The sequence below is a fragment of the Cervus canadensis genome, chromosome X (genome assembly GCF_019320065.1).
Source record: "Cervus canadensis isolate Bull #8, Minnesota chromosome X, ASM1932006v1, whole genome shotgun sequence".
NCBI classification, from domain to species: Eukaryota; Metazoa; Chordata; class Mammalia; order Artiodactyla; family Cervidae; genus Cervus; species Cervus canadensis.
This window is the reverse complement of record NC_057419.1, coordinates 140,645,202-140,668,571: the sequence shown is the minus strand read 5'-3', so window position 1 is coordinate 140,668,571 and position 23,370 is coordinate 140,645,202. Positions and strand designations below refer to the sequence as shown.

At 37.2% G+C, this 23,370-nt stretch overlaps 1 protein-coding gene across 2 annotated transcripts in view; it reads right to left on the bottom strand.

Annotated features, from left to right (window-relative positions):
• Window positions 1–23,370, bottom strand: part of RADX (RPA1 related single stranded DNA binding protein, X-linked) — a 75,944-nt gene that overhangs the window by 33,722 nt on the left and 18,852 nt on the right. For both annotated transcript variants that reach the window (XM_043459082.1, XM_043459084.1), the window contains exons 4-10: window positions 18,909–19,017; window positions 18,620–18,711; window positions 18,390–18,512; window positions 15,299–15,403; window positions 13,795–13,959; window positions 12,485–12,645; window positions 11,521–11,696 (exon numbers count right to left, since the gene is read on the bottom strand). In XM_043459082.1, the coding sequence (XP_043315017.1) occupies window positions 11,521–11,696; window positions 12,485–12,645; window positions 13,795–13,959; window positions 15,299–15,403; window positions 18,390–18,512; window positions 18,620–18,711; window positions 18,909–19,017 (931 nt within the window). The remainder of the gene's footprint in view (window positions 1–11,520; window positions 11,697–12,484; window positions 12,646–13,794; window positions 13,960–15,298; window positions 15,404–18,389; window positions 18,513–18,619; window positions 18,712–18,908; window positions 19,018–23,370) is intronic.

Genomic DNA, 23,370 nt, shown 5'->3' with positions numbered 1-23,370 from the left:
CCACCCAAAGCAATCTATAGATTCAGTGCAATCCCTATCAAGCTACCAACGGTATTTTTCACAGAACTAGAACAAATAATTTCACAGTTTGTATGGAAATACAAAAAACCTTGAATAGCCAAAGTAATCTTGAGAAAGAAGAATGGAATTGCAGGAATCAACCTGCCTGACTTCAGGCTCTACTACAAAGCCACAGTCATCAAGACAGTATGGTACTGGCACAAAGACAGAAATATAGATCAATGGAACAAAATAGAAAGCCCAGAGATAAATCCACGTACCTACGGACACCTTATCTTCGACAAAGGAGGCAAGAATATACAATGGAAAAAAGACAACCTCTTTAACAAGTGGTGCTGGGAAAATTGGTCAACCACTTGTAAAAGAATGAAACTAGAACACTTTCTAACACCATACACAAAAATAAACTGAAAATGGATTAAAGATCTAAATGTAAGACCAGAAACTATAAAACTCCTAGAGGAGAACATAGGCAAAACACTTTCCGACATAAATCACAGTAGGATCCTCTATGACCCACCTCCCAGAATACTGGAAATAAAAGCAAAAATAAACAAATGGGGCCTAATTAAACTTAAAAGCTTTTGCACAACAAAGGAAACTATAAGCAAGGTGAAAAGACAGCCTTCAGAATGGGAGAAAATAATAGCAAATGAAGAAACAGACAAAGGATTAATCTCAAAAATATACAAGCAACTCCTGAAGCTCAATTCCAGAAAATAATGGACCCAATTTCCAAAAAATGGCCAAAGATCTAAAAAGATATTCTGCCAAAGAAGACCATAAAGATGGCTAACAAACACATGAAAAGACGCCAACATCACTTCTTATCAGAGAAATGCAAATCAAACTCAAATAGTACCATTACACGCCAGTCAGAATGAGCTGCATCCAAAAGTCTACAAGCAATAAATTGCTGGAGAGGGTGTGGAGAAAAGGGGGAACCTCTTTATACTGGCCTGGTGAGAATGCAAACTAGTACAGCCGCTATGGAAAAACAGTGTGGAAGATTTCTAAAAAACTGGAAATAGAACTGCCATATGACCCAGCAATCCCACTCCTGGGCATCACACTGAGGAAACCATGATTGAAAGAGACACGTGCACCCCAATGTTCATCGCAGCACTGTTTATAATAGCCAGGACATGGAGCAACCTAGATGCCCATCAGCAGATGAATGGATAAGGAAGCTGTGGTACATATACACCATGGAATATTACTCAGCCATTAAAAAAATTCATTTGAATCAGTTCTAATGAGATGGATGAAACTGGAGCCCATTATACAGAGTGAAGTAAGCCAGAAAGATAAACACCAATACAGTATACTAACACATATACATGGAATTTAAAAAGATGGTAACGATAATCCTACATGCAAAACAGAAAAAGAGACACAGATGTACAGAACAGACTTTTGGACTCTGTGGGAGAAGGCCAGGGTGGGATGTTCTGTGAGAACAGAATGAAACAAGTAAACTATCAAGGGTGAAACAGATCACCAGCCCAGGTTGGATGCATGAGACAAGTGCTCAGGGCTGGTGCACTGGGAAGACCCAGAGGGATGGGATGGAGAGGGAGGTGGGAGGGGAGATCGGGATGGGGAACACATGTAAATCCATGGCTGATTCATGTCAATGTATGACAAAAACCACTACAATATTGTAAAGTAATTAGCCTCCAACTAGTAAAAATAAATGAAAAAAAAATGCTAACCATGTAAGAAAAACAATATTAAAAATGTCTCTTAGAATTTAAAATATATGTAGAATTAAAATATAAAACAAAAATAATGAAAATGGAGATAAATGGAATTATCCTAAAGATCTAGCATTATCAGGAAATGGTAAAATAATCTGCATTTATTTATTTACTTATTTTATTCATCTTTTGCTGTGCTGGGTCTTCATTGCTGTGGGGGCTTTTCTCTAGTGGCGGCAAGTGGGGACTACTCTCTAGTTGTGGAGCATGGGCTTCTCATTGTGGTGGCTTCTCTAGTTACAGAGCACAGGGTCTAGGGCACATGGGCTTCAGTAGTTGTGGCTCGTGGGCTCTAGAGCACAGGCTTAATTGTTGTGGTACAGGCTTAGTTGCTCCATGACATGTGGGATCTTCCCGGACCAGGGATCAAACCCGTGTCTCCTGCACTGTCAGATTTTTTTTTTACCACTAAGCCACTAGGGAAGCTGTAAATAATTTATATTTATCTACAATAATCAAGTGTTCAGGTTGTAATTTATAGAGTAACTACTAAAGAACATGTATCAAATTAAAAGAGGGGAATTTGAATAATGAAAATTATTTGATTAAACACATAGTATGAAAATTGATATAAGCCCAAAATACAGATCTCCATCAACTTATGATGGGGTTAAGTCCTGATAAATCCACTGTAAGTTGAAAATATAGTAACTTGAAAATGAATGTAATACACTTAACCTATCTAACATCATAGCTTAGCCTAACCCACCTTAAACATGCTCAGAACACTTACAATACCCTACAGTTTGGCAAAATCACCTAACACAAAACCAAATTTATAATAAAGTATATCTCATGTGATTTATTGAATACCACGCTAAAAGTGAAAATCAGAATGGCTTTCTGGGTACAGAATGATTATAGTGTATCAGTTGTTTATCCTTTTGACTGCATAACTGATTGGGAGGTGTGGCTCACTGCCACTGCCTTGCATCACAAGAGAGTATAGTACTGCATACCACTAGCCCAATAAAAGATCAAAATTCAGAATTTAAAGTATGTTTTCTACTGAATTTCTATTGCTTTCACACCATCATAAAGTTTAAAAATAGTAAACTGAAACATAAATTGGGGACTGTATCATTAGTTTCATTAAAATTGAACAGAGTGATATCAGCATCAAGGCAAAGGAAGACGCTCTCTTTGTCTCTCTCCTATCTACAGCCAGTAAAACATCCACAACTCAACAAAAGTGCTTCTGTCCAACATACCAGAGCATTGGAGATTTCAACATAGCTGTATATCTAAAGGTGGGTGGACTAGAACTTACAGAGTATGTGGAATTTGGGGAACAGTGGAGTTGGTGCCTGTAATCCTGGTCCCCCAAGTCATGGCAGCTGAACTTGCAGTCCCAGAGAACTCGGTGGCAACAAGGTAAGCAGGGGATACAACTCTGGCCTCCTGGCTACAGCAGTGCCCACAGCCACAGATTAACTGGATGGCAGTGGTAGTAGGGTCTGGGACCCTGCCTGTCTAGCCGTGGAGGCACCCATGATTCTGACCCCTCCTCTCACTTACTGCCGCAGAGTCCTCAAATCTGACAACACTGAACATGGCCGAGGTTCCTGTGTCACCTGGGTTACCCCCGAAACTGCAGTGGGAAAGTCTGCAACTCAGGAAATCCTAGACATGGCAGAACTGCCCAGCATCCTGGTGCCCCAGGCAGTGACACCAGCCACACCACCAGCAGCATAGCACCAACGACCCTGGAGGCGTAAGCAGTAACAACGAAGGCACTGGGAGATACCTCTGATGGAGGTGGTTAAGAGTGGAAAGTGTTGACTGTCAAATAAACCAGAGGCAGTGCAGGTAAGAGAAACCAAAAACTTGTGCTATAGCACCACCTGCTGGAAGATAAAAGAAAGGCCTAATCTGTTGAATTATTAGAGACAAAAAGTTTTACCTAGAAATTAAAGGGGCTTCCCTAGTCACTCAGTGGTAAAGAATCTGCGTGCAATGCAGGGGATACAGGTTTGTATCTTCCCTGGGTCAGGAAGATTCCCTGCAGAAGGAAACGGCAACCTATTCCAGTATTCTTGCCTGGGAAATCCCATGGACAGAGGAACCTGGTGGGCTACAGTCCAAAGGGTCTCAAAAGAGCCGGACACAACTTAGCGACTAAAACAACAACAAACAAGAAGAAAGGTAAAGTTTGCCACTTGAAATGGGCCAGCAGAGTAACACCTCATTAAGCACCATGCAAAACCACAGTAACATTGCACCACAAAAAGAAAATGACAATTCTCCAGAAACCAAACTTAAAAATCACAGAATATTGTGATCTAACTGATAAGAGAATTCAAAATAGCTATCATAAAATTCAATGAGCTACAAGATAAATCAGGATACCAATGAGTTCAGGTATAAAATTAATAAACACAAGGAATACTTTACCAAAGACACTGAAAGTAAAATGAACCAATCAGAAATCCTGGAGCTGGAGAACTTAATAAATGAGTTGAAGAATGCATTACCAAACACTGGAAATAGAGCAGACCATATGGAAGAGAGAATTAGCAAGCTTGAAGATAGAAATAGAGAGATGATACAAGGAGAAGAGAAAAGAGAATTGAAATATTTTTTAAAATGAGTAAATGTAAAGAAAGCTAGCTGACTCTTTTAAGAAAGGCAGTATTAGGGTAATGGGTATCCCAAAAGGAAAAGAGAGGGAGGCAGGAGCAAGGAGAAGAAAGAAATAATAGGTGAGAATTTCCCAAGTCTGGGGAAGGAACTGTACATACAAGTCCATGAAGCTAGGAGAACAACTGTTGCCTCAATGCAAAAAGATCTTCTGCAAGATGCATTGTACCAAAGTTGTCTTCATAAGTCAGTGACACAGAAAGAATTTCAAAGGCAGGGGGAAAAGGATGGTAACCTACAAAGGAACCTACATTAGGCTATCAACAGATTTCTTAGCAGAAACTCTACAGGTCAGGAGGGAGTGGAATGACATTCTCAAAATACTGAAAGATTAAAAACTGTCACCCAAGAATACTCTATCCAGCAAAGTTATCATTCAGATATGAATGGGAAATAGTTTCTCAGACAAACAAAAGCTGTGCCTTACAAAAAATGCTGAGAAGAGTTCTTCTACCAGAAACAATAAGGCAAAAAAGTACATGAAAGTTTGAGTAAGGTAATAAACAGACAGAATCATGAAACTGTAACTACATCAAAATAGGCTTTTAACATTTTATTATAGCATAAAGGTTAAAGAGGAAAACATAACCATATCTACTTCAATTTGGTAACAAATTCACAACATAAAGAAAGATAATTTGAGAAACAAAAACATGAACAGGAATGGGGAAAAGGACATAAGCTATATAGGCAAATGAAGATAAGATGTTATCAGCAGAAAAAGGACTATTTCATCTGTGCGATGTTGTATACAAACCTTATGGTAACCATAAAACATAAATCTAAAGCAGAAATTTTTCTAGTGGCTCAGTGGCAAAGAATTTGTCTGCCAAGAAGGAGACGTGAGTTTGATCCCTGGGTTGAGAAGATCCTCTGGAGAAGGAAATGGCAACCCACTCCAGTATTCTTGTATGGTAAATCCCATGGACAGAGGAGCCTGGTGGGCTACAGTTGGTGGGGATGCCAAGAGTCAGACAGGACTTAGCAACTTAACAACAAGCAGAAACACCAAAGAAAAGAAAAAAAAAAAAAGCAGGAGGGCTTCCCTGGTGGTCTGGTGGTTAAGAATCTGTCCTGCAATGCAGTGGACACTGGTTCAATCCCTGGGGCAGGAGGATCTCACATGCCATGGAGCAACTGAGCTTATGCCCAGCAACTACTGAGGCTGCACTCAAGAGCCTGTGAGCCAAAGCTACTGAGCCCATACGCTGCAACTACTGAAGCCAGCACACCTATCGTCTGTGCCTTGCAACATGAGAGACCGCCAAAATGAGAGCCCACACATCACAACAAAGAGTGGCCACCACTAGCCGAACTAGGGAAAGCCCAAGTTCAGCAATGAAGACCCACCAAAGCCAAAAACAAGAGGAAGAAACTGAGAAAAACATCAGAGAAAACCATGAAATCAAATGGTAGATCCAAAAAGAATGAAAAAGAAATAATGGAGATACAGAGCAACCAGTTAGAACTGGACGTGGAACAAAGGACTGGTTCAAAATTGGGAAAGGAGTACGTCAAGGCTATATATTGTCACCCTGCTTATTTAGCTTATATACAGAGTACATCATGTAAAAAGAGGAGCTGGATGAAGCTCAAGCTGGAATCAAGATAGCTGGAAGAAATATCAATAAACTCAGATATGCAGATGACACCACCCTTATGGCAGAAAGTGAAGAAGAACTAAAGATACTTGATGAAAGTGAAAGAGGAGAGTGGAAAAGATGGCTTAAAACTCAACATGCAAAAAACTAAGATCATGGCATCTGGTCCCATCACTTCGTGGCAAATAGATTTGGGAAAAATGGAAACAGTGACAGACTATCTTCTTGGGCTCCAACATCACTGCAGATGGTCACTGTAGCCATGAAATTAAAAGATGCTTGCTCCTTGGAAGAAAAGCTACGACAAACCTAGACAGCATATTAAAAAGCAGAGACATCACTTTGCCAACAAAGATCCATCTAGTCAAAGCTATGTACGGTTTTCCAGTAGTCATGTATGGATGTGAGAGTTGGACTATAAAGAAGGCTAGGTGCCAAAGAATTGATGCTTTCGAGCTTAGGTGCTGGAGAAGACTCTTGAGAGTCCCTTGGAGATCAAATCAATCACTCCTAAAGGAAATCAACCCTGAATATTCATTGGAAGGACTGACGCTGAAGCTGAACTTCCAATACTTTGGTCACCTGATGCGAAGAGCTGACTCATTTGAAAAGACCCTGATGCCGGGAAAGATTGAGGGCAGGAGGAGAACGGGGTGACAGAGGGTGAGATGGTTGGATGGCACTCAATGGACATGGACAGAAGGAACTGGCAACCCACTCCAGTATTCTTGCCTGGAGAATCCTGTGGACAGAGGAGCCTGGTGGGCTGCTGTCCATAAGGTCACATAGAGTCGGACATGACTGAAGCAACTTAGCATGCGTGCATGCATTGGAGAAGGAAATGACAACCCACTCCACTACTCTTGCCTGGAGAATCCCAGGAATAGGAGAGCTTGGTGGGCTGCTGTCTGAGGGGTTGCACAGAGTCAGACACAACTGAAGCAACTTAGCAGCAGCAGCAGCAATGGACATGAGTTTGAGCAAATTCCAGGAGGTAGTGAAGGACACGGAATCTTGGCGTGCTGCAGTCCATTGGGCCACAAAGAGTCAGACAGGACTGAGCGACTGAACAACAACAGGAGAGCAACCATTTGAAAACAGATGATAAGATGGCAGTAACTAAATCCTCATCTATCAGTAACCACCCTAAATGTAAATAGATTGAATTCACCAATCAAAAGATACAGTGGCTGGATGGATTAAAAAGCAAGACACAATTATATGTTGCCTCCAGGAGACTCATCTCAACTCTATAAAGAGAAACATAAGGTCAAAATGAAGGCATGCAAGATGATGCTTCAAGCAAAGGGTAGACAAAAGAAAGCAGGTGTAGCCATACTCATATCAGACAAAATAGACTTGAAGCCTAAAATTGGACAAGTTAGAAGAAATAGACAGATTTTAGAATCATACAAGCTTCTAAGACTGAATCATGAAGAAACAGAAAATCTGAATAGACTGATCACTAGTATAGTAAAATGATCAAACAATAAAAAACCACCCCCAAACCAAAACTCCAGGACCAGACAGCTTCATAAGTGAATTCTACCAAACATTCAAAGATGATTTAATACCTATCTTTTAAAATTCTTCCAAAAAATTGAAGGGAATGCTTCCTAATTTAAAATGTCCATATCACCTAAAGCAATCTACAGATTCACTATAATTCCTATCAAAATCCCAAAGACATTTTTCCCAGAAATAGAACAAAAAATTCAAAAATTTATTTGGAACCACAGTAGACCCCAAATAACCAAAGCAATCATGAGAACAAAACTGGAGGTATCATACTTCCTGATTTCACACTATATACACAGCTATAATAATCAAAACAATATGATACTGGCAGAAAACCTGACACATCAATCAATGAAACAGAACTGAGATCTCAGAAATAAACTCATACATATATGAACAATTTATTTATAACAAGGGAACAAAGAACATACAATGGTGGAAGAAGTCTCTTCAATAAATGGTATTGGGAAAACTGGACAGTCACATGTAAAAAAATGAAACTGGACCACTATCTTCCACCACACAAAAAATTAACTCAAAATAAAGACAAGAGTTGAATGTAGGTCTTGAGACCATAAAACTCATAGAAGAAAACATAGGCAGTATGATCTTTGACTTTGGTTTTAGAATTATCTGTATAGATAGGTCTCCTCAGGCAAGGGAAACAAAACCAAAAATAAACACAAATGGGACTACATTAAACTAAAAAGTTTTTGCATGGCAAAGAAAACCAGCAACAAAATGAAAAGACAACTTACCAAATGAGAGAAGGTATTTGCAAATCACATATCCCATCAGGGGTTAAGATACATAATATATAAAAAACTCATACAACTCAGCTTCAAAAAAATAAACAATCTAAATAAAAAATAAGCAGAGGACCTGAATAGACTTTTTTCCAAAGAAGTCATACAGATAGCCAACAGCGACAGGAAAAGATGTTCAACATTACTAATTATCAAGGAAATGCAAATGAACACCACAATGAGATTATCATCTCAAACCTTCACACCTGTCAGAATGTCTGTTATCAAAAAGACAGCTGGGACTTCCTTGGCGGTCCAGTGGTTAAGACTCTGTGCTTCCACTGCAGGGGGCATGGGTTTGATACCTGTTTGTGGAACTAAGATCCTGCAAGCTTCATGGCATGGTCAAAAAATTTAAAAAATAGAAAAGATACATGCACCCCTATGTTCACAACAGCAATATTGGTAACAGCCAAGATAATGGAAATAATCTAAGTGCTCATCACAGATGGATAAAGATGTTGTATATACAGTGGAATACTACTCAGCCATAAAAAGATGAAATCTTATCATTTGTAACAACATGGATGGACCCGGAGATTATCATACTAAGTGAAATAAGTCAGACTAGGAAAGACAAATACTGTATGATCTCCCTTATATGTAGAATTAAAAAAAGACAAAAATGGTTATTTTCTTTTTGTAATTCCCTACTTTAAACTTACATTCAATTAGTCCATGCTGAACATGGCAGATAAGAGCTTATGTTATGGGTTGAACTGTGCCCCCTCAATATTCACACTGAAGTCCTAACCCCCATTACTTTGGAATTTGACCTTACTTAGATATAGGGTCAATGAAGATGTAATTTAGTTAAGATGTGGTCATATTAGAGTAGGGTGGGCCCCTAATCCAATGACTGATGCCCTTATCACATGGGGAAATTTGGACACAGAGATTGGAGTGATATTTATACAAGCCAAGGAAAGCCAGAGATGGCTAGCAAATCACCAGATGCTAGGGGTAAGGCGTGGGGCAGACTTTCTCACAGGCCTCAAAAGGAATCCATTCTACTGATACCTTGATTTTGGACTTACAAAGCTGTGAAACAATAAATTTCTGTTGTGTAAGTCTGTTTGTGGTACTTTGTTATAGCAGCCCTAGAAAATTAATACAGATTTTGGTATCACTAAGTGGTGTGCTGCTATAACAAATACATAAAAACATAGAAGTGGCTTTGGAATTGGGTATTAAGTGAAGGGGGCTTTCCCGGTGGCTCAGCAGTAAAGAATCCACCTGCAATGCAGGAGATGCCAAGAGATATGAGTTCATTCCCTGGGTTGGGAAGGTTTTTGAGATGCATAACATAAAAAGCCTAGATAGCCCTCAAGAGAATGTTGGTAGAAATATGGATTTTGAAGGAGAATCTCTTGAGAGCTCTGAAAGAAAAGGAGTGGTAGAGAAAGTTTCTGCTGTTTAAGAGAATACATTCAGTGTCATGAACAGAACTAGAAATGTTAATGTAAATTTTGCTTCTGGTAAGGTTTCAGACAGAAATATTATTGGAAACTGAGTGAAAGATAATCCTTAATACAAAGTGGCAGAGTACGTGGCCAAACTGTATTCTGTTGGATGCAAAGTGAAACATGTATAAGATGAACTTGTATATTTAGATGAAGAGATTTCTAAGCAAAGTGATGAAGACACAGTCTGGTTTCTTCTTGATGCTTATAGTAAAATACAAGAAGGGAGAAGAGTTGAAAAGGAATTGTTAAGAAAAAAAGAATCAAGGAATTCCCTGGAGGTCCAGTGGTTAGGACTCCACACTTTCACTGCCAAGGGCCTGGGTTCAATCCCTGGGTGGGGAACTAAGATCCCACAAGCTGTGCAGCATGGCCAAAAAAAATGAAATAAAAACAAAAAAAGAAACATCAATACTTGAAAAATTATCAGCCTCTCAATATTGGAAAACATATGAAAGCTTGCTTTGGGAAGCACACTAAGAGCATTGCTAGATAACCATTTGCCCAAGAGATTACAACTTGTGGATCCAGTCAACCAACTCAGTAGGCGTGCTATTAGCTTCAACTGAAAGGGACATAGGTGGGAAGAAATGCAGGAATGCAATGCCATTGGACTTTTGGGATTCCACAGTCAGGAAATGAGCTGACAGAGATATCTAGCTGTGATCAAGTACTATTCTTCAAGAAAAGGGAAAAATGACCCTGAGGAGTGATGCCATTTCCTCCATTCTAGGAGGCAGGGACACCTCCTGAATTCCAGAAGCCAGGGCCACTTTCTCAGTTCCAGAGTGCAGTACCACCACTCAGTGCCATGGGGGTGGGGCTGCCATCTCAGTGGGCCCAAAGGACACAGTACTCTGCCAGAGAGGATAATTCTGGGGCCTTAAGGCCAAATGGTATTTGCCTTGCTAGGTTTCAAATTTGCCTGTGACCCATAACCTCCTTTTTCTTCCCAATTTCTCCCTCTTGAAATGGGAATACTTATCCTATGTCTGTCCCACCATTGTATTTTGGCAGGTAATATGTCTAGTTTCATAGGCTCACAGATGGAAAAGAATTTTGTTCCAGGATGAAACACCCTGCATCTTATCCATATGAGATTTATATGATATTTAGGAATGACAGTTAATACTGGTATAGATTAAGACTTTGGGGGATGTTCTGATAGAGTGAATGTATGTTATATGTGAGAAGGACATGAGTTTTTAGAGGGCAGGCTGTTAAGGACTGAATTATGTTCCTGCCAAACACCACCTTGACTACCAATATGTAACCAATTACATGTTCAAGGACCATAAGAATATGACCTTATTTGGAAGTAGGGATCAGTTAAAATGAGTTCATACTAAAGTAGACTGGTACTCCAGAGCGGGTCCCTAATCCAATATGGTTGGTGTCCTTAAAGAAAAACTTGGACACATATATACCCACAGGGAGAACGCCATGTGAAGACCAAGGCAGAGATTCAAGTGATAACTTCCATAAGCCAAGGAATGCTAAAGATTGCCACTAAACCACTAGAAGCTAAGGGAGATGCATGGAACAGAGTCTTCCTCATAGCCTTCAGAGGGAACCCACCCTGCCTATACCTTGATTTTGGACTTTGGCAGCCGTAGAAAACTATACAACTTCTAGTAGCACTGCTCATTCTGTGGGATAGAAACAAATGAAAAAGCATATGCTATGTATATACTTAATACAAATGACTTACTGTTTGCCACTTGGGGTTTGCATAATTTTTTTCTTCGTGACAGGGCTTGAACTTGCATGTGCAGAACGACAACACTGAGAACTTCCAGAACCATCATCGTGATGACGTTTACCATCTTTTTCCTGACTTTGACTTTCTTTTCTAGCTGCTTCAGATGTTGAGGGTCGGTTAGCATTCTAAAACCAAAAATTTGAAGAAAACATTTTAAACTAATTCACAAAAATTATTTCTCTCTTAAAAGACTCTACACTTTTAGTGTATTCATTTTTCATAACTTGAGTTGTAACAAAACTGTAATCATAACAATGCTTTTATAAAGTTGATTTATCTTAATCTAACTGCTAGTAACATATTTCAAACAGAAAAACAAAAGTCTTTCTTATATAACTGTAAAGTTGGATTAGATGCTTCTTTCCATAAGAATAGTAATCTTAGAAATAACTTTTAAAAACATAAACTCATGAAAAAAATTAACTTGTCTTGATTTTGCCTAGAGTCCAGAAGTGGCCTCTTCTATAGCATTTATCCTCCCAGAGTCACTGCTACCTCTTAATAAAATCTGGGTAGAACTGCCAAGTCTGACAATAGAGCTAAAAACTTTCAGTGGGAATGTACCTATACTTTCGGCCTGGACAAAAGGTAAGAAATGAATGTAATCATAAATACCACCTGGAAATCTAAATAAAGGCTATCATGACAGGCTCATATTACATAGAAAGCAAAAACAAGATACCAAGTTTGGAGGGCCTAGGGAAATATCAGAGGCTGTGACTTTCAGTCCAGATTGCTCCAAAATAAATGACATAAAAAGAAAACAAACTAAAAATGAAGCTTTTCCTTTTAGGTTTACATCATTAAGAGTTAATACATGTGAGTTCTGAATGAATTATACAAGATGTAATACCAACTGTGATTACAAACACAGTGCTTTCAGAGATATACTATTAATCCTCGGGCACCATACCCGTAGTGTTTCAGATGCTGAGGCACTTTCAGTTGCACTGCTATGCGGGACATACTTTATAACGGTAATTATTCCCTGAATTGCAATGCGCTTTTGTTCCCTATACTGCAAGTCTTCAATCTCCACCTTTACTTCACTTAGAGCTGTCAAGAGTGATTCAACTGCAAAAGAGTAATTCCAAGGAAATTTTAAGTTTTAAAGAACTGAAATGACAAAAATAAGAATTAGATTTGCAATGTAATTTCACAACATGAAAATTATAAACTTGCTACATAACTTAAATATGTGAGACTTTGTGCTTATATTTGGCATCCCCTTATGTAATGTCAGTAAAACTAACAAAACATATTTCAGTTAAATTGTGATACAGTCTTCTAGTCTGCTGTCTTAATTTGAAACAGAAATTTTACATATTAAATGTAATTTATATATCATACTTCAAACTATAAAGTGTTTCTTAGCCATTGCATAGAAGCACATGTTAATATATTCTATATTCTATATGTTATATATAGCAGATACTACATATTGCTGGCATTATGAAGTATAGAAGGATGCCAATATTTAGCTGATGATAGATCAGTATTTCAAAGTTTCTTTTTTTCCAAAGCTGTGCAATTATCCCATAGCTTGTCAAAAAGAATAGATGCTAAACCTTTCAACTATCATATTTTAATTCTACTAAAATAAATTAATGTCTCTCATCAGTACTTATTCTGAATCTCACTAATTTTTTATCATTTTTATTTAAAGGTGGAGCCTCAACTGTGTTATATCCAATATACAGTCATCCATAAGTTTTGCAAACCTGCGGATACAAAGAGCCAACTGTAATCACTATATATCCCTTATGTAAGGCATTTAAGCATCTGTAGATTTAGGTATCCATGGGGCTCCTTGAACCAATCCTCTATGGATACCAAGGGATATCTATGTATCATTCCATAAAAGTGGCCTAATACAGTTTTCTGTATCTTGATATCAAATTGTCCAATGTTTCCTTTCATATGTTTAATCTAAATAATGTTATAGGAGTTGGGATCTACCAATTTATCTCAAAGACCTTAAATCAAGATATTATCTCCATTTAGTCAGTCTATATTCCTTTTTTCTTACAGTCTAATAAAATCAAAATATCCACCTTTATGGGACATGACATATGTTTTTATATCTTGATAAAGATCAAATTATTAACACTGAGTGTTGCTACATTTTGGCCTACTCAAACTAAAGAATAAAGATGACTAAATGACAAGCATATACCATACATATAGCATATAATCATAAACGACTAGTAATTTCATCAGTACCTTTAAGAGAACTACTATACTTCAAAAATGTCTCTGGCACTGGTGGATAGGGGTAATATCCACCCATAACAGTATTCTTCACTTCGCCAGAATCGTTCTTCGCTTTAATCCACTGAATAAAGTTTTTTACCTTGGCATCATTGGCATACGGCTGGCCTTTATGACCTCATTGCATGAAGGGTAAAAAATAAGGGGAAAAAAAAAACAAATCATTGTAGTAAACTGCCTGGACTTTTTTGTGTATAAAAACATTTTAATATAAGATCAATCTTATGTCACCAAGAAAAGAAGTCAACTTATTCACTATGTAGCACATAATTATACTGAATATGCATACAAAAATTATCAAAGATGGTTAATAAATCCTAAATCTAGAAGGAAATCAAACATATTACAGTTTCAGTGGACTACACTGTAGCTGTCTGTAGGATACCAAAAAAAGCCAGAAGAGAAAGAAAACTGATAGCCTGGACTTTTCTAACTATCCAACTGGTTAGCATCTTCTTAACCAATTTTTATGTATTAACCTGAAGGTATGATAGCACATATGAACTAAATTTTCTGTGAATATAGCTTAGCATTTAAATTCATGCTTTTGAAATGTACTTAAGTGTCATCTACATCTGATATTATTGGTATATATTAGATCTGATATTATTCATATTTATAAAATGAGGTATAAACAAAGATGTGTATTACATCCTTCCTAGGACTCTTCTTTGACAAATTTCCTAATTACCAAGATGGTAGTATTCTAGTAAGTACAACATTCCACAGTACTCTCACTCATCTGATTTTCTTGCCCACACTATCAGAGGGAATGGAAAAAAATAATAAACTTGTAGATAAGCAGTGAGACTTTGCTTGCTATGTAAGTAAAATGCAAGTCTGGGGACCAAAATTTAACATACATTTTCATTTTAATATTTTAAAACTACTGTTAGTTGAATCCTTATTATGATACAGGGCCAAACAGTCTTCAATCTATGAAGCCATTTATGATTATCTAACTTAACATTAAGCAGGAATTAAAGTTAACCAAAGGACATAAAATTCTTCAGAAGTCAGAAAATCGTTGCTTGAACTGTAAATCATCTTGAAGCAATAGATTTCATAGGCTGTATATTCTTTGTTGGGGCTTCCTGGTGCTCAGATGGTAAAGAATCTGCCTGCAATGCAGAAGACCCAGGTTCGATCCCTGGGTTGGGAAGATCCCCTAGCGAAGGGAATGGCAACCCACTCCAGTATTCATGCCTGGAGAATTCCATGGACAGAGGAGCCTGATGGGCTATACAGTCCACGGGGTTGCAAAGAGTCAGACACGACTGAGCAACTACTGTGCACATGCGTGCACACACACACATATTCTTTGTTAAACCAATCTTATAGTGAAGGAGATCAAAATAAGGCTATCCTGTGGTTGAATGTTATAATAGAAAATTCAATTTAATGAAGAGAAAATATATTAGATTTCCAATTAAGTATATACAAAGAAATTGCTTACCAGTAATAAATATATGACTCTCATTTGTTGTGGTCAGGTAAAGCAGTTTAGGTACTTGAGCATCATTTTTGACAACTTTCAGCTGTGTACACATGAAATATGTCACTGCAGGAAAAGAAAACTTATGAAATTATTTTTGCATTTCAAAGGGAAATACCTAGATTACGATCTAACAGAGTGCTTCTCAAGTTTTACTGAACTCGGGAATGACTTGGGAAAATTGTTAAAATGTAAATTCAGATTCAGTAGTTTTAGTGTGGGGCCTGAAATTCTTTGCTAGTGAGATCTTAGGTGATACTAGTGCTGTTAGCCCTTTGACCACACTTGGAGCAACAAGGATCTAACACTTTTCCTTTAGGAAGTATTAATATAGCAGCTGCACATAACTGAAGGCCCTGCTTGCTGGACAGTTGAAGAGCAAAAGTCTTATAATTGGCCACACAACAGAGTGTGAACCATTATTTCCTACAGAGAAAAAAAACTGAGCTTCTCCATGATGTTTTCACTGATTAACCCAATCTAACCTTGATCCCCGAAATTACTCTCTCTTTCCATCAGATAGGGCTACACACTATTAATGTGAACTTGTTTATGCAAGTGTTTTAATTGTGTTTCTCTCAATTAGACTTTAAATCTCAAAGACAGGGCTTCTACCACGTATTCTTTTCTGTTGGCTTTCCTCACCAACTAGATAGACTAAAAAGAATCCTTGAAAATAAGATTATCGTGTCTTCAGATTTCAACCACTTTCAAAAGCTATCAACTGTTCTTTAACTATCAGGTTATTTAGGAAGAGTTTACTTATCCAACAATATCTTTAAAATTTTAACTTACCATGTGCCAAAACAGTTGTCTTACAAATTAGGAAATGAAGAAATAAAATATAAATACTTGCAATTTCCTATCAACAGTAAGCTCTCATTTGAGAATAAATATTTCCCTAGAGCATGATAATATCTATAAATTTATTTCCTGTATCTCTCATTTACTAGTTCTTTAATTTGGAGCAATGCAAAGAAATAAAATCCGTTCAAATGACTAAGAATAATTCTCTTGATTTATATTGTTTTTCACTTATTTCAAAAACTGTACAAAGATGTGAGTATTCATGATTGAAGATGCTGACATAAGAATACTAAAGAAATCTCTCATTTTAATTTCATGATTGCTAAAAATAAGACATTTGAACCTAAACACCTTCTAGCTGTTTAAAATCTCTCTTGACCTTTATTTCCTCACCCATAAATTTGTAAAAACATCACTTCTTTAAAAGGTAACTGCAAGTACAAAATTAATTAACATTTATGAGCAACTAATATATAGTAAGCAGTGAAAAAAATTTCCCCTTAGTTCTTCACTTTCCTTAATGAAAAGTAAAAAAGGTGGCCCTGGGCCAGCGGTGCCCCAGCACACACACACCATGGGCCTTCCACAGCACCATGAATCGCCAAAGCCTGTGATTCTGAGCACACACACACACAAAGTAAAACAGATGCTCTACTACCAAAGGATTCTGGTACTGTTCCAGAAAATCCTTAGTCATGTTCTCCTTCATAGGCCTGAAGTTCCTTAATATTCACCATTTATTTCACAATTTTTTCCTTCACTCTTAATCAAAAGATGAAAATGAACAGTGATTGTTGTCAACTCTTGTACTAGAGTAAATCTCACTAAGCTCCATATAAACTTTTCTTAAAAGATATATTTCATGTTTCCATAAGAAATAGAATGTGACTACATGGCAACATTTCTGTGAAAAATCATTTGCCAAAACCTGTGTCCGTTAGCTATTAAAACAGCTACAGTGGCTATAAAGAGAGAGGGACCTGGCCATAAAACCCATCTAAATTGTCATGAGCAATCATCACTATCAACCATCTATGCCCTGAGAGAAGCTATATGAAAGGTCAAAGCCCCACTTACCTTGGAAACCCAAACCTTGGTTTTGGTCAAAACTCCCCTTCTGCTCTCCCCTTCAATCATAGTTGGGGAAATAGTTCTATTCATATATATATATATATATATATATATATAGAGTGAGGTATTGATCAGTATATTAATATTTAAATATTTACTTAGAGCTATTATATATATATATAAAATTTAATCTCACAGGCATAAGATGGATTCTAATGAGGTAATATCTGAATAGTGGGTAATACTATTTCACAATAGAGAATAAGGGGTAGCAGAACAGCCCCATATATGGTCTCTTGGTATCCCGATGTTCTACCATCTCTATGTTGTTGCTGATCAAAAAAAATACATGTGGTCAAGATTGAGAATTTTCCCAATTTTGGCAAGCATTTAACAATCAGTATTTCATTCATATAGTCATTTGGAAAATAGCTCACCATATCTAAACTAGCTTTATGTTACAAATTCAAACAAGGAAAAATTTCACTGAAGTTGTTATAAGAAAGTATTAAATATATTTTTCCTCATCAAAATAGATTTGTAGACTAAGTTGTTACATAAAATACATAGTAGGACATACTTTAAATGTAGGACATACTTTAAATGTCTTGAAATAAATAAAAGAAGTGGAAAAAATACCTATGTATATGAATAATAAGGGGAAAAATCAACACCAAAGTAAGTAAAATATTGACCAGGTGGTTTAACACCATTAACCTAATATTAATTTCATACTCAAAGGACATCATACTTACCACTGTCATTATTTAATTACATAGTTTCCCAATCCTCTACCAGTTAATTCTACATTAGTAAAGTCTTCATTGTCTTAAATGGGGTCTATTAATTCAATTTCCAAATGGATACAAAGGAAATGGTCTATGCTTTAGTTTCACTGAATTTTAAGCTTTTATGTCTAAAATGCTAAAAGTGAGAATTGAAAAAAACTAGTTTCAATCCCAAATTAATTCTGAATAGAAAACCAGAAGACAGCTAGTATCTATAATACCATTTATAATATTAATATAGAAAAAATGTATTATGTGCTATCAGACTGCTTGAATTTGCTAGCTCAGTATCATGGCATTCTGTAAGTTAGTATACTCTACTGTTTTTTTTCAGTTAATGCTCCCATTTCCAACTATAAAATGATAATAATATTTGAACTGAGTACTTGGGTAAATATGTTCAAAGATTTCTGGCTGAGATGTTGAAAACAGCTCCACTATAAATGGTTTTTCTGAAGTCCCGTCAGCAATGTGAATCCAGCGATATGACCAAAAATCTTCACGGCTATCTATATGGATAGAACATTAGAATAAATGAAGACAATGGATTATGCACATATGAACACAGAATTATTCACTGAAATACATTTTATGACTTTCAATATCAAAAGCTTACCCTTCTTTTTTGTCCGCTGGACCCTTCCTACAAAAACCAAAATGCCAATAACATCACAGATAGAATTATTTGGCATCTTATCCAGTTCTGATCTAAAAGAAGGAAAATTATTAAATAAATATTTTATTTTTAAACAGCAAAAGAGCATTCTACAAATATGAAAGAAAATCCTATCTATTTAACTGCTACAGCATAATTTGGGGTAGATTTTGAGCAAATTATAATACCTTGTTTCAGTGACTAACAGTGAAAATAAATATTTGAGATATCTTACAAGAATCTATTTTACCTCGTAACAAAACGGTGATTTAATTTTGGCAATCTCCATTCTGGTTTCACCTGCTTTTCTGGGATGATAATTATATTAGTTGGAGGATCTCGAATATTCAGGCAGATTTCTGAAAAAGAAATATATTACTTTAATATGATATATATATAAAATAATATACACATGTATATATCACACAGCAAAAAATAGATTGACTGCTTTGAGTCCACCACTAAACCTGAGAACTAGATTATCAATAGCTTTCTTCTATCTACTCTGACATTATCACATACACTTATCTTTGTGTTTTACCATATACTTAAATTTTTAAATAGAGGTTTGTTTTTTTTTTTTTAAAATCACTTAAGTGTTTTTGCCGAAATAGTACACTATTTGGATTTGTTTTTGAACTTTAAATGAATGGAGTAATACCATAATGTGGTATTCTAGGGCTACATTTTTTCCCACTTAACATTATGGTTTTAAAATTCATCCATGCAGCTGCATACAGCATTTTTTCCTCATTTCTACTGCGAATAATGTTCCAGGGTGTTGATATACTACAATTCTATTTACTCCTCATCATATTGCTGGACATCTGGATTATTTCCAGCTTTTGTCATAACAAACAGTCACTATGAATTTTTTTTCTACATATCTCCTTGTACACACAGGCAAACGTTTTCTAAGGTATTATATCCAGAAGGGAAACCCTGGATTATAAAACATGCAAATGTTCCACTCTATAGGATGAAGAAGTCTTCAGTCGTGTCCGACTCTTTGCGACCCCATGGACTGTAGGAGCCTACCATGCTCATCTGTCCATGGGATTTTTCCAGGCAAGAATACTGGAGTGGGTTGCCGTTTCCTTCTCCAGAGGATCTTTCCAACCCAGGGATCAAATCCGGGTCTCCCGCATTGTAGGCAGATGCTTTGCTGTCTGAACCACCAGGGAAGTCACTCTATAGGATAATTCCAAACTATTCTCAAGTAGTATTTATTAACTCTTCAATTAGTTTATTAATACTATAAATATTCATTAATATTTACTAAATATTAAATATTAATTTAAACTATTAACTGTTTCAGCAGCAATGTGCAAGAATTCCATTGAGCCACATCCTCTCCAAATTTTGGTTCTGTTAAATTTATTTATTTTGGCTGTACCACACAGCATATGGAATCTTAGTTCCCTGACCGGGGATCGAACCTGTGCCCCCTGCAGTGGAAGCACAGTCTTAATCTCTGGATAGCCAGGGAAATTCCTAAATTTCTTATTTTTTGTCAATCTAATGATACAAAATGACAATCTGTCGTGGTCTTATTTTGTACTTCTCTTACTACTAATTATGTTCAACATTTCATATACCTATAGTCATCTACACATCCTCTTTCATGAAATACCTCCTAATATTTTTGAATTTTTTTTCTACTAGATTGTCTTTTTCTTGTTTGTATTAGTTCTTTATATATACTGAATGCCTTTGTTGATTATACTATTGCAAACATCTTCACCCAGTTTTTGAATTTTTGGGGGGTGTCTTTTTAAAAATTATTTATTTTACTTTACAACATTATACTGGTTTTGCCATACATTGACTTGAATCCGCCATGGGGGTGTCTTTTGATGGACAAAAGTTCATAATTTTTGTTTTATCCTTTTAAAAATATTTTATTTATTTATTTGGCTGTGCTGGGTCTTAGTTGAAGCATGCAGGATCTTTTACCTGTGGCATGTAAACTCTTAGCTGTGGCATGTGGGATCTAGTTTCCCGATCAGGAATAGCACCTGGGCCCTCTACACTGGGAGCATGGAGTCAGCCACTGGACCATCAGGGAAGTCCCAGAAGTTCTTAATTTTAATCTAGTTAAGCTTATTAATCTTTCTTTCATGGTTACCATTTCTGTGTGTTATCCAAAAGATGCTTCCTTATCCCAAAGGCAAACACAGATACTTTCTAAAAAGTTTTGCCCTAAATCTGAAAATTTAAGCATTTGATATGTCTGGCATTGATTTTTTATAGGTATGATATAGGAATATAATGTCATTTTTTTCTCTTAATATTGAATGCTCAGTCGTGTCCAACTCTGTGACCTCATGGACTGTAGTCCACCAAGTTCCTCTGTCCATGGGGTTTTCCAGGTAAGAATACTGGAGTGGGTTGACATTTCCTCCTCCAGGGGATCTTTCCAAGCCAGGAATGAAACCTGCATCTCCTACATTGGCAGGCAGATTCTTTACCACTATGCCACTATTATCCTTAATAGAATTTATCTAAAGCTCTTATTTCATTTACATTTTCTGTCCTTAAAAGTTTCCTCATACCAAGTTCCTTTTCTTGCTGACAAATTTGTAATAACAAGCATTAATTTCAGATATTAATTTGATTCTAAATATTTCCCAGCTCATGTAAGCCTGAAACTCACTTAGCTTAATTCCTTTTGTATTTTCAATTGTTTGGTTTGTAAACACTTTTATTTAAGTCAATTAAATAGAGCTCTTTTACAAATCAACCAAGGCAATATTATCCAAAGTCAAAGACACATACACACACACAGAGACCTCAGTTCTTATTTCAAGATTTCAGTCCTGAGTCAGGTTCAGCAATGTAAAACCCATCAGTGTACAAAAGAAGTTGCATTAAAATTGGGTTTCTGACAGATGAAACAAGTCAAATTCACTTGGCTAGATGGCTAAATATTTGCAGAAAAAGCATTTAGGATTTCTATTTATCTTAGACAAGCCAACTTCTAGTTTACCCCCTCTAAAATTTGCATTTTAAAAGACAGCAGAGATGAATGGTCCTGAGAAGACCAGATAGGACACTTCCATCTCAAAGATACAGGCAAGTCTTCCTAGGATGACTTTGTTTCCCCTTTTTGAAAATATTTACAAGCCTCTTAAGATAAACATGGAAGATTTGGGAAGTGGTAAAAGGATTGGTGGGTTTTGGATTAATTTTGGAGCCACCCTTATGGTCCTGTAAAGATTACATTTGTAAAACAAGGATAGTTTTGTATTTCTCTTTTTAAAAAAAGAATTGTGTGGCTACCTCAGTGAAATTGAAGGACTGACATACCAATTTACCTATGTTGGAAAGTTTTACTTTTCCTTTTCTAGCTTAGGGAAGAAGGCCTCTTGGGAAGGCTCAGAGGCAACACTTAGCCTCTTGTAAATCAATCTGGACCAAGGGGGAAAGAGGTGAAGGTAATAGGAAAGATAGGCTGAGGTATCCACCTCATAGTCTTGCCAGGAAGGCAGTGGCCAGGGAAAAGTGGGCTCAGTGTTAGGCTTGAACCAGATGTGTCTGGCATTGCACGGAAGTTGTCTTGTTGGGGGTGGATACCCTAGTAGCCTGGTCCATTCCGTGATCCACCTTATCCTGTCAAGGGAGTCTTCAAGCAGCAGGCACCCTAATGGCTTTTAAAAGTGCCTGACCTGTGCTTGCACAATATTAATTGGCCTGGTTCTCAACTTAAGGCAGAAAGAAACGAGAGCCTTCACTAGCTTGGGTGGCAGATACTGTGGCACAGTGGGCTGCGGGGCCTTTGGAACACACCAGAGTAACCCTGGCCAGAGTTCCTCAGTTGCTTCCACAGCCACTTGCCTGTTCGCAGAGGGTTTGAGGAGAAAGAAACAAGAAAACATAGAGGAAGCCTTAGAGGAAGCAGTTAGTATCAGGTGTCTGTGCGTTACCAAAGTAACCAGAATAAACCAAAACCTAGCCAGCCAGAGAGTCACATTAACATGGCTTCCCAGTTCCATTAGACCTGTGACCTTTGTCCAAAATGTCAGAGTTTTCAAAACACATACAGAACAAACACACAAACACAGATTGTCCTAGGAAGATCAGATAGAACATTTACATCTCCAAGACAGAAATGCAAGTTTCCCCCTAGAAAACTTTGTTAAAGTTTTGTCAAGTTTTTGTTTTCTCCTCATTGGATCATAACGATAGGTCTACCAATCACTTAGGATTTTTCCTAGGGGACTTAGAGGTGGCACCTTAGAGGAAGCAATTACTACAAAATATCTGTGCACTCAAAGCAAACAAACCAAACCAAATCACGCCAGCAGGAAGTTACCCAAAAAAGGCATATGGCAAAGAGATGCCCAGAAATTAAAAAAACCAAATGGCAAGAATGCCCCAAATGTGACTTCCAAGTCCCACTAAGCCTGTGATGTTTGTGCAAAACAGTGCCTTACAAACTGGGTGCCCTGTCTACAGGGAGAAACCCCTGAACTGGAACTGCATCAGTTCCTCAAATAGAAAACATCAAGAGATCTCGAGGTGCACCTTGGGGGACTTATCAAAATGCTAATGGGTGTCTCAATACACCAGATGCCCTCTTTCTGATCCTCCAATAGTTAGTGTTTTCTCAAGAGTGAAAGTTAGGGATGACACAGACAAGAGAAGTGAAGGTGTCCTTTAGGTGAAAGAAACCTTGCCAGGGCAGCCTCTCCCCCATTCTCTGCTGCATC